This window comes from Trachypithecus francoisi, unplaced genomic scaffold, assembly GCF_009764315.1.
Source record: "Trachypithecus francoisi isolate TF-2019V2 unplaced genomic scaffold, Tfra_2.0 Lachesis_group5, whole genome shotgun sequence".
NCBI classification, from domain to species: Eukaryota; Metazoa; Chordata; class Mammalia; order Primates; family Cercopithecidae; genus Trachypithecus; species Trachypithecus francoisi.
In genome coordinates this window covers 134,065,185-134,077,369 of record NW_022681470.1, presented here as the reverse complement: position 1 = coordinate 134,077,369, position 12,185 = coordinate 134,065,185, and the positions used below count along the sequence as shown (strand labels likewise).

Here is a 12,185-nt window from a genome sequence, read left to right as displayed (position 1 = left end):
TGCTGCCCCCTGCAGGTAGGACTGAGAAAGGCAGCCCCTGTGCCCTCCTTTTTCTTGAATCCGGTAGATTTGGGGACGTTTGCTTCCTTCTTCTCCACCTCCTTCGCCTCTTCCCCCTCCCCGCCCCCAGTTAAAACAAAACAAACAAACAAACAAAACAAAACAAAAACACCACCCTGGCACAATTTCGACAAAATATATGAGAAATAAAACGTGCAAATGTGCATAACCTTGGATCTAGCAATTCCATTGGTTGCAAAAGTCAGCCAAGATTTGTGGGCACGGATCGTGTTCATTTATCTAGGGCAGTGTTAGGGCTGTTTCTAATTTGTTGGCTATTACAAATAAATCTTCAGTGAACATTCATGTACACAATTGTATATATGTCTATACTTTCATTTAATTTGGGTTAAAACCTAGGAATCTAATTCTTTTGTCATAGTATAAGTGAATGCTTAATCTTTTAAAGAACTGTCAGACTGATTTCTAAACTGTTTATGCCGTTTAACATTCACAACAGCAGCACGTTTGAGTTCTAGTTTCAACACGTCTTCACAGACCCTTGGTAGGCACAGTCTTTTAAAATTTTTCTCATAACCATTTTTTTTTACTAGGTTTTTGATACAGAGGGAAATAGAGAAGAAACCAAAAATTCCCATAGTCCTCTGCTGACATTAAAAAGATATATGCAAGGGTCGGGAGCGGTGGCTCACGCCTGTAATCCCAGTACTTTAGGAGGCTGAGGCAGGGGGATCACCTGAGGTCAGGAGTTTGAAACCAGCCTGGACAACATGGCAAAACCCGTCTCTACTAAAAATACAAAAATTAGTGAGGCATGGTGGTGGGCGCCTGTAATCCCAGCTACTTAGGAGGCTGAATCAGGAGAATCTCTTGAACCTAGGAGGTGGAAGTTGCAGTGAGCCGAAATCGTGCCACTGCATTCCAGCCTGGGCAACAGAGCAAGACTCTGTCTCAAAAAACAAACAAACAAACAAAAAGATATAGGCATGTACACATCCTATGTAAGAAAACTGCACAGTGCTGAAAGGATGAAAAGAAAGAAAGGAAGGGGCGGGGGTGGTGGCTCAGACCTGTAATTCTCGTGCTTCAGGAGGACTGCTTGAGGACAGGAGTTTGAGACCAACCTGGACAACACAGCAATACCCTATTCTCTATTGATTTGTTGTTTTGTGGATTTTTTCATTTGTTTGTTTTTTGTTTTCTGAAATGGAGTCTTTGTCTGTTGACCAGGCTGGAGTGCAGTGGTGCGATTCTGGCTCACTGCAACCTCTGCCTCCTGGGTTCAAGTGATTCTCCTGCCTCAGCTTACCAAGTAGCTGGGACTACAGGCCCCTGTTACCATGCCTAGCTAATTTTGGGTTTTTGTTTGTTTTTGTTTTTTTAGTAGAGACAGGATTTCGCCATGTTGGCCAAGCTGGTCTCAAACTCCTGACCTCATGTGAACCGCCTACCTTGGTCTCCCAAAGTGCTGATTTAAATATATATACATTTGTGTTTGTTTTGTTGTTGTTTTGTTTTGTTTTGTTTTTGAGATGGAGTCTGTTGCCCAGGCTGGAGTGCAGTGGTGTGATTTCAGCTCACTGCAACCTCTGCCTGCCGGGTTCAAGCGATTCTCCTGCCTTACAGGCGCATGCCACCACGCCCAGCCAATTTTTTGTATTTTTAATAGAGACGGGGTTTCACGCTGTTAGCCAGAATGGTCTCGATCTCCTGACCTCGTGATCCGCCCACCTCGGCCTCACAAAGTGCTGGGATTACAGGGGTGAGCCACTGCGCCTGGCATAAAATAGATTTTTAATTGTTTTAACATACCACCAACCTTGTCACATAATATTGTCATTTACCTAAAGCTGAAAAATTAATGGATACTGATTAGGTTTACAAAATTAGGCCCAGCTATCCATTGAACGCTCAGAATATGGCAATAAAAGAGAACGGGGGCGGCGCACGTGGCTCAGGCCTGTGACCCCTGCGCTTTGGAAGGCTGAAGCCAGAGGATCGCTTGAACCCCGAAGTTCGAGACCAGCCTAGACAATATAGCGAGATCCCATCTCGACAAAAAAAAAATTAAATGAAAATATTAGCCGCGCTCAGTGGCGTCCGTCTGTAGTCCCAGCTACTGGGGAGGCTGAGGCGGGAGGATCTCGAGCCCAGGAGTTCAAGACTGCAGTAAGGCGGGAGGATCTCGAGCCCAGGGGTTCAAGACTACGATCGCGCCACTCCACTCCAGCCTAGGCAACAGACCAAGACCATGTCTCTAAAAAAGAAAAAAAAAAATCAAGGAGAGAGAATAGTTCACCCAAAAGTGTGCACAACCCTCAAAAAGGGGTTGTTTCCATCACCCTGTCTGAAGAACTGAAGACCGGAAGTGGGCGCCAATTTCGGAAGTGTGGCAGGAGACAGGATGCGAACGGCACTCCCTCGCTTGGCTCTCTGTCCCGCCCACTACCCCGAAGTGTGGCCCCGCTCCAGAACTAAGAGCGCATGCTCACCTTGTAGCTCAGCCAATCAAAGAGAAGTGAGGCGGGCATTCGGGAGGAAATAGTGTTTGCAAACAGGAAGTGTGGCAGTACATCTGCTGAACGACCGGAGAGTGTTATGGAGGCCTACGAGCAGGTCCAAAAGGGACCCCTGAAGCTGAAAGGCGTCGCAGAGCTGGGAGTGACCAAGCGGTGAGGCCCGAGGGCCCGCGGGATTCCACCTTCACTCCCCTTAGACCTTTTCTCTGGACCCCTGGGCCTGACCCTCCGACCCGCCCCCTCCTCATGTCTTTTTCCAGGAAGAAGAAAAAGAAGGACAAAGACAAAGCGAAACTCCTGGAAGCAATGGGAACGAGCAAAAAGAACGAGGAGGAGAAGCGGCGCGGCCTGGACAAGCGGACCCCGGCCCAGGCGGCCTTCGAGAAAATGCAGGAGAAGCGGGTGAGCAAAAGCAGAAGGCGACGAGGAGGGCGGGGACACCTGGCGCCGGGAGACTCGATATTGGGGTCAGGGCTGGGGCGCTCGGAGGGCAGGGGAGCGGTCAGAGGAGACCTTAATTACGGGGAGATGATGCTGTGCGTGAGTGAGAGAAGAGTCGCCCTCTGCCGGGGGAGCGCCAAGGATGAGAAGACCCCGCTGGCCCTAGTGGGCAGCAGAGGGGAGAGCTAGAACTGGCGTTGAAAGGAGGCCAGAGCTGGAGACCTGGGTTTGGATTCCAGTGCTGTGGCTCATTTGCCCTGCGACACTAGGCCAGTGACTTTCTTATTTCTGTGCCTCAGTTTACTTCTCTGTATGAGTCAGGATAGTAATTTATTCTAAGAGGGTTGGGAACTCGGGAGGAAGTCATGAAAGTAAAAGGCAGTGCGTAAATGCTCAGTGGATGCCAGCTCTTGATATTAAATGGCCATGCTCACCGCTCGAAGTCACCACAAAGTTTGTTTCCAAGACAACTTTGGCAGATTCAAACATGTTGTTTATATTTGTTATTTATTTATTTTTGGTGGGGTCGGAGCACTGCAGCCTCTGCCTCCCGGGTTCAAGCAATTCTCCTGCCTCAGCCTCCCGAGTAGCTGGGATTGCAGGTGCCCACCACCACACCCGGCTAATTTTGGTATTTTTAGTAGTGTCGCAGTTTCAGCATGTTGGCCAGGCTGATCTCGAACTTATGATCTCAAGTAATCCGCCCGCCTCAGCCTCCCAAAGTGCTGGGATTACAGGGGTGAGCCACCGCACCCAGTCTCAGCTGTTGATGTTGAAGGGCCATGCCCGTGACAACTTTGTATTGTATTTAAGGCTCCAATAAATTATTGCTTCTTGATATTAAACACAATAAATGTGTGCAGTGGAGAACAGAAGAGTTCATAGTAAGATAGATAAACTGGGTCCATTATGCTAGGGAGACAGAATAATCAGTGCGGGTCAGTGATTCTTAACTGGGGATAGTCTCCACCCCACAAACCCCCACCCCTAAGCACATGTGGCAATGTCTGGAGACATTTTTGGTTCTCAACTGGGTTGGGGTGGGGACTACTGGCAACAGTGGCTAGAGGCCAGGGATGATCCTTCACACCCTATAATACACAGGACAACCCACTGCAGCAAAGAATGATCTGGCTCCAAATATCAGTAGCACTGAGGCTGAGAAACCCTAACCCTGGTCTAGGTGATTCTGTACAGTGACACTGGGGAAAATGGACATTGGGGACATTGGGACAATTAACTCCTTAATCCCAGGTCTAATTCAGGCATACAGAAAACACATGGGTGCACTACCTCTGGCAAGACAGACCTGAGTTTGACTCTGCCTGTACCACGAATTAGTGGTGTAACTTTGGGCAAGCCAGTTACCGTTTAGTTAAAGTAGCAGTAAAGTCTACCTCACAGGGTTGTGGTAAGGATTTAACAAGTCAGGTGGGTGGATCACAAGTCAGGAGTTTAAGACCAGCCAGGCCAACATGGTGAAACCCTGTCTCTACTAAAAATACAAAAATTAGCCGGACGTGGTGGCACACGCCTGTAATCCCAGCTACTTGGAAGAGGCCGAGGCAGAAGAATTGCTTGAACCAGTACCTGGGAGGCAGAGGTTGCAGTGAGCTGAGATCATGTCACTGCACTCTAGGCTGGCAACAGAGTGAGACTGCATCTCAGCGAGACTGAGTCTCACTGTGTCACCCAGGCTGGAATGCAGTGGCTCGATCTTGGCTCACTGCAACCTCCGCCTCCTAGGTTCAAGTTCTCCTGCCTCAGCCTCCTGAGTAGCTGGGATTACAGGCGCCCGCCACCACGCCCGGCTAATTTTTTTGTATTTTTAGTAAAGACGGAGTTTCACCATGTTAGCCAGGCTGTTCTTGAACCCCTGACCTCAGGTGATCCACCTGCCTCAGCCTCCCAAAGTGCTGGGATTACAGGTGTGAGCCACCACGCCCGGCCTTTTTAAAATTTTCTGAAACAAAGCCTTGCTCTGTTGCCCAGGCTGGAGTACAGTGGTGCGATCTCGGCTCACTACAGCCTCTGCCTCCTGGATTCAAGCGATTCTTCTGCCTTAGCCTCCCAAGTAGCTGGGACTACAGGCGCCTGCCACCGTGCCCAGCTAATTTTTGTATTTTTAGTAGAGACAGGGCTTCACCATGTTGGCCAGGCTGGTCTCGTTCTCCTGACCTCAAGTGATTCACCCGCCTCAGCCTCCCAAAGTGCTGGGATTGCAGGCGTGAGCCACCATGCCTGGCCAAGTGAATGCATTTCTGTCCCTTCTAACCCTGAGGCAGTAGTCAGAGGCAGGGCTGAGATTTTATTGCTGGAGCCAGAATGAGAGACTTATGCAGCTATCAAGAGACTAATAATGAGAGTTGAGAGTAGAGCAGTCGTGATGGAGCCAGTGGAAGGTAACAGGTTTAGAATATGTTTTCAAGGATGAATTCAGGGTTATCCGTTGGGCTAACCTGGGTAACCCCTAAGCTGGGAAAGAAAGAAGAGTCAAGGATGACCAAGACTTTGGGCTGGGCAGTTTGATGAATGAAGGTGCTGTTTACTGGAGTGGGAAGGATTGCAGATAAAGCAAGTTTTCTGGAGTGGGAGTCGAGGGAGGGGAAACCAAAGCTATAGTTTTAAAGAAGGTAAATGCAGTGCCCCAGTAGAAATCCAAGTGGAATCAGCCAGGCATGGTGGCTCATGCCTGTAATCCCAACATTTTGGGAGGCCGATGTGGGAAGGTCACTTGAGCCCAGGAGTTCGAGACTAGCCTGGGCAACATAGCGATACCCTGTATCTGCAAAAACTAAAATATTAGCTGGGTGTCACGCCTGTGGGCAGAGTCCAGCCAGGTTCCTGGCATTGTGTGGCTGCTGGACAAGTCAGTGTGGCTTCTCACGAGGAGACACAGGCTTCGGCTGGGCTCGCAGCAGCAGGAAGAGGGACAGAGATGGGCAGGGTGCTCGCCTTAGAGGGAGAATCAGCCAGGTGAGGGCTGACGGGACACAGAAGGAGGTGAGGAGGGAATGAAGGAGAAGAGGGGAGACAGAGAGGAGCAGCCGGGTGGCCCCTGGAGTACCAATAATATCTCATGATGCTCTGGGTTGACTGGGCTCAGCAGGGTCTGACCTCACTTGGGGTCTGGTGCGGTCAGATGGCAGCTGGGCCTGGAGTCTCTAAAGGTGCATCTGGGCTGGAGCATGTAAGATGGCTTTGCCGCCATATAGCTGGTCCCTCAGTGCTTTTTATTTTTTTAGAAAGAGTCTTGTTCTGTCGCCCAGGCTCCAGGCTGGAGTGCGATGGCACTATCTCAGCTCACTGCAACCTCCACATCCCAGGTTCAAGCTATTCTCCTGACTCAGCCTCCCAAGTAGCCAGGACTACAGGGACGCACCACCAAACCCAGCTAATTTCTGTATTTTAGTAGAGATGGGGTTTCACCATGTTGGCCAGGCTGGTCTAGAACTCCTGACCTCAAGTGATCCTCCCGCCTCGGCCTCCCAAAGGGCTGGCATTACAGACATGAGCCGCCATACCCCACCTGTCAGTGCTTCTTTCGTGGCCTCTTCCTTCATGTCATCTCATCCTCCAGGTCCTTTCTTTCCAGCAGGGCCATCAGACTTCCTACACAGCAACTGGCTTCCAAGGGCACAAAGCTAACACTGCCAGGTCTTATGCATGGACCCAGAACTGGTACTGCGTTCCTTTGAGTTAACTGAGTCCACGGCTGGGTCAGAGTCAGCGTGGCACAGAGACTGCACGAGGGATGAATCATAGGCAGCACGGTTCATAGGTGCCACCAGAGAGTGGGCCACAGTCACCCAGCCAGAAGCATAGAGCCAGGTGTGGCCTCAGATCAGCCTGGCTTTATATCCCACACTCCCAACTCTTGTTTTTTTTTTTTTGGACAGGGTTTCTCTCACTCTGTCGCCCAGGCTGGAGTGCATTGGTGTGATCATAGCTCACTGCAGCCTCAACCTCCTGGGTCAAGCAATCCTCTCACCCCAGCCTTTGGAGTAGCTGGGACCATAGGCGTGTACCACCACAATCAGCTAATTTTTTTGTAGAGTTGGGGTCTCCTTACGTTGCCCAGGCTAGTCTTAAACTCCTAAGCTCAAGCGGTCCTCCTTCCTTAGCCTCCCAGAGTGCTGGGATTACAGGCATGAGCCACTGCGTCCAGCCCACACTCCCAGCTGCTACCGAATACTGACCTTTGCAGCTGTCATTGAGTGTTTGAAGTGAGGATCAGAGCAGGTCATGGTGCAGGAGGCATATTTCAGAATAACCCTAGGGACGGTGATCCTGGTCTTGTAGCCCTAACATCAGGATGGGAAGTGTCACTTGAGTACCTCCTCTGTGTCGGGCCCTTTACCTCTCTCTTTCTCATCATTCCTCAAACCCGCTCTGGGATTTTGTTTTCCTCCAAACTGGGAGTGCTAACAGCCACCTCGGGATGCAGGAAGCATGCCAACAGCTCCCAGCAGAGGCTGCTCATGGGTACACGCTCAGGCATTGCTGGTTCATTTCCTTCCACTCACGAAGCTGGCAACTGACCTGGGTTCCCTGTTGGACCAGCCTGGTTGGAGTTGAGGGAGGGGGACAAGGCACACAGCCTGAAACCTCCAGCTGTTCTAAACGTGGGAGCCAGGCTGGCTGGGGCTCCATCTTCCATCTCATGTCGGCCTGGGCTGTGTTGAGCCTGTAAACTCATCTCCATGTCTTTTCTCTCTCCAGCAAATGGAAAGGATCCTAAAGAAAGCATCCAAAACCCACAAGCAGAGAGTGGAGGTGAGTTGCTGTGTCCAGTCGGGGAGATTGAGCCATTCAGGGTCCCATCTGGGCCCAGAGGCTAACAGCCTGGCAGAGGGAGCCATTGGCACGTTGACGAGAAGGGAAGTTTACCTCACAGAAGTGACATTTCCCCAGGGTTCTTCAAAGGGGAGCCCAGGGTTCAGGAGTCTGTAAAACCTGGCAGGGTGAGTTTGAGAGGACGGGGCTCAGGAGAGATAGGATGTGGGAGAGGTGGGGCTTGGCAGTGCCGTTTCTCCCCAGCAGCCAACTTGGGTCTGCGCTGACACCAGCCTTCTACTCCACCTTCCCAGGACTTCAACAGACACCTGGACACACTCACGGAGCATTATGACATTCCCAAAGTCAGCTGGACGAAGTAGCCACCTGCCCCGGTGCGGAGCAGCGTCGGGGACTCGCAAAAGGCCGCCCTGGGGTTGTGTGTGTTTCCTTTGGTATATTCTAGAAACACGGCCTTACGCACACCCTTGCATCTTCTGCTACAGACTGCTTTTCGAAGCTGTGTACCCTCATTCTGGAACTTGATTAAAGTAAGATTGTCCTTGTACTCAGTTTAGGCTTCTTGGCAACGTACAGAAGATACACCCTTTTCGTTTGGATGGAAAGTTTCTCAGTTTATCCAGAGGTAAAGCCCACTGTGTGTCCGTGCCATGTAAAAATGTTTTCACCCCTGAGTTGCATCTAACGCTGTGAGGCCAGCCAGCTGTCTTCTCCTGGATGAGACAGACTCCAGAGGATAAGGAGCTAGCGCCATGGTGGCCTGCAGCGTGCAGAGCCCCACAGGACCCAGCGTGGGCGCCCTTCTGAGCTTCCTCTAGCTTCGGGCCTATGCTGTCCCCCGCAGGCCCCAGGAAAGTCACTTGCAACTCTGTGGCCTTCAGACTTCCTCCTCAGCCACCTGGCCACTGAGACAGTGCAGCCTGGGTAGCAGAACAGCCACATAAGGCAAGAATGGATCGGACACACCTTGTTCCTTTCTGAGTCCGTTCCCCAAAACCCTCCTTCCAGGTACTTCTAATGGGTGTTTCCAAAGCAGACGTTGCTAATGCATCACAGCGTTCTTTGAAATGAAACCCAGACAGCCTGCCTCTCAGTCCTCAGCTGGGGGCTCCTAGCAGCCTCTTGTATTTACTCAGAGTAAATCACATGGATCCTGTTTGGCATTCCTGCCCTACGGATGCCTCAGGGGTGACAGGACCAGGGCAGAGCCCCAGTACAAACAGGCAAGGCTGCAGCCAAATGGGAGGGCCCAGGTGTTCGTGTTGGAGGGCTGGGATCTTGTAGGGCCTGTGCGTCCTGGTTGAGGATCAAACCACATATACTATTGGGAGAAAAGATCTCTGTCAACATAGATACTGAAAGAATAATGAAGGCAGAAGAGAAAAACCAAGTGTAGAGTTTGGGGTTGTCCTGTGTAAATTACACAATAAAGCAAAAGCCAGTTATAAGTCTGAGTGTCGTCTTTTTTTTTTTTTCCAGACAGTCTCACTCTTCCCCAGGCTAGAGTGCAGTGGCGTAATCTCGGTTCACTGCAACCTCCACTTACCAGGTTCAAGTGATTCTCCTGCCTCAAGCTCCCAAGTAGCTGGGACTACAGGCAACCGTGACCATGCCTGGCTAATTATTGTATTTTTAGTAGAAATGAGGTTTCTTCATGTTGGCCAGGTTGGTCTCGAACTCCTGACCTCAAATGATCTGCCCGCCTCAGCCTCCCAAAGTGCTGAATATCCTGTTATAGGCTGTTTAATTGTTACCAAAATGTCTTGGATTTGCGGCACAGAAAAATATGCATACTGGAAAACGGCGACTCAGTTGGAAAAATTTCGATGGCACATCTGTTCCTGCGTGTGGTTCACACCTAAGAGAGATGACACACTCTCATTAGCAGCGGCTTTTGCCAGTGATTCTTGCATGGCCTGGTGGAAAGACAGTTTCAGACCTTTTCCATCCACAAGCCAGCAGCAGGAGTCTGCATTATGTACTACTGTGGTGGAAACCCTTTATTAGTATAGTGGAAAGGTAGTTATTTCAGTTCTTTCCCTGCAGAACAAATGGCTCCAAAAGGCAGTGGCTTAAAACAACAAAAATTTATTATTTTATTTTATTTTATTTTTTTGAGATGGAGTCTGGCTCTGTTGCCCAGGCTGCAGTGCAATGATGCAATCCTGGCTCACTGCAACCTCCACCTCCCGGGTTCAAGCGATTCTCCTGCCTCAGCCTCCCAAGCAGCTGAGATTACAGGTGCACGTCACCTAATTTTTTTTTTTTTTTTTTTTTTTGAGGCGGAGTCTCGCTCTATTGCCCAGACTGGAGTGCAGTGGCCGGATCTCAGCTCACTGCAAGCTCCGCCTCCCGTGTTTACGCCATTCTCCTGCCTCAGCCTCCCGAGTAGCTGGGACTACAGGAGCCCGCCACCGTGCCCGGCTAGTTTTTTGTATTTTTTAGTAGAGACAGGGTTTCACCATGTTAGCCAGGATGGTCTCGATCTCCTGACCTCGTGATCCGCCGGTCTCGGCCTCCCAAAGTGCTGGGATTACAGGCTTGAGCCACAGAGCCCGGCCGATTTTTGTATTTTTAATAGCAATGGGGTTTCACTATTTTGGCCAGAATGATTTCGATCTCTTGACCTCATGATCCACCCGCCTCAGCCTCCCAAAGTGCTGGGATTATAGGCGTGAGCCACCGCGCCTGGCCAAAAATTTATTTATTATCACAACTCTGTGGTATCACAACTCTTGACTGTGCTTGGCCAGAGGATTCTGTTGCATGGAGTGTGGTTCAGTTCACTCGTTTAGTTGCGTTGGCTTTCCTGGGGCCAGAAAGTCCAGGGTGGCGTCTCACCTTCCAGGATCTCCCTTCACATAGCCTATTGCTTTATTATTTATTTTTATTTTTATTTTTATTTTTATTTATTTATTTATTTTTTGAGGCGGAGTCTCGCTCTGTCGCCCGGACTGGAGTGCAGTGGCCAGATCTCAGCTCACTGCAAGCTCCGCCTCCCGGGTTTACGCCATTCTCCTGCCTCAGCCTCCCGAGTAGCTGGGACTACAGGCTCCCGCCACCTCGCCCAGCTAGTTTTTGTATTTCTAGTAGAGACGGGGTTTCACCGTGTTAGCCTTATTTTTATTTTTATTTATTTGTTTTGAGACAGCCTCGCTGTGTTGCCCAGGCTAGAGTGCGGTGGTGTGATCTCAACTCATTGCAACCTCCACCTCCCCGTTCAAGTGACTCTCCTGCCTCAGCCTCCTAAGTAGCTGGAATTGCAGGCACCCACCACCACACCCGGCTAATTTTTGTATGTTAGTAAAGACAGGGTTTTACCATGTTGGCCAGGCTGGTCTCGAACTCCTGACCTCAAGTGAGTCCCCCGCCTCAGCCTCCCAAAGTGCTGGGATTATAGACATCAGCCACCACGCCCAGCCTACATAGCCTATTTCAGTGGCCAAAACAAGCCACGTAGCCAAACCCGGAGTCTGGCAGGGAACTCTACAGTGTGAACACTAGGCAGTGTGGTTTACCGGGATCCAATACCCTAACAGTCCACCACCGCTGTCCTCAAATTTACATTTAGAATCATCTGGGGAGCATTAAAAACCGCCAAGTCCTGGTGCCAGGCACAGTGGTACGCACACAAATGTAATCCCAGCCGCTCAGGAGGCTGAGGCTGGAGGGTTGCCTGAGCCCAGGAGTTCAAAGCCAGTCTGGAGAACAGAGATTCTTACTGTGTGTTAGGGGTGTTGTGGCAGGCCAGGTCTCACTAATGCAGGCCTCCAGCCTCCGAAATTACTGTTTCAGTACTGACTGACTGGTTAATTTGTGTGTGTGTGTGTGTGTGGAGATGGCTCTTCGCTCTTGTCACCCAGGCTGGACTGCAGTGGTGTGATCTCGGCTCACTGCAACCTCTGCCTCCCAGATTGAAGCAGTTCTCCTGCCTCTCAGCCTCCGAAGTAGCTGGGGTTACAGGTACATGCTACCACACCCAGCTAATTTTTGTATTTCTAATAGAGACAGGGTTTCAGTATGTTGGCCAGCCTAGTCTCAAACTCCTGACCTCAGGTGATCCACCTGCCTCAGCCTCCCAAAGTGCTGGGATTACAGGTGTGAACCACTGTGCCCAGCCAAGAGAGGCTTTTGATACTAATTGCCCACTGATTAAGCTCTAGAAGGAATCTGATGAGATGTCAGGACTATGACTTTTTTTTTTTTTTTTTTTTGAGATGCGGTCTCATTCTGTTGCCCAGGCTGGAGTGCACTGGTGTGATCACGGCTCACTGCAGCTTTGACCTCTCAGGCTCAAGTGATCCTCCCACCTCAACCTCCTGAGTAGCTGGGATCACAAGTGCACATCACCATACCCTGCTGATTTATTTATTTCTTTGTAGAGGCGGGGTCTCCCTATGTTGCCCA

General features: G+C 50.4%; 1 protein-coding gene across 1 annotated transcript; it reads left to right on the top strand.

Moving 5' to 3' along the window:
- Positions 1-2,540: 2,540 nt before the first annotated feature.
- On the top strand, positions 2,541-9,232 carry FAM32A (family with sequence similarity 32 member A). Its single transcript, XM_033196082.1, has 4 exons — positions 2,541-2,693; positions 2,801-2,942; positions 7,704-7,757; positions 8,072-9,232. The coding sequence occupies exons 1-4, from the start codon at positions 2,620-2,622 to the stop codon at positions 8,138-8,140; spliced, it is 339 nt and encodes a 112-aa protein (XP_033051973.1). The 5' UTR covers positions 2,541-2,619; the 3' UTR covers positions 8,141-9,232.
- Positions 9,233-12,185: the final 2,953 nt, after the last annotated feature.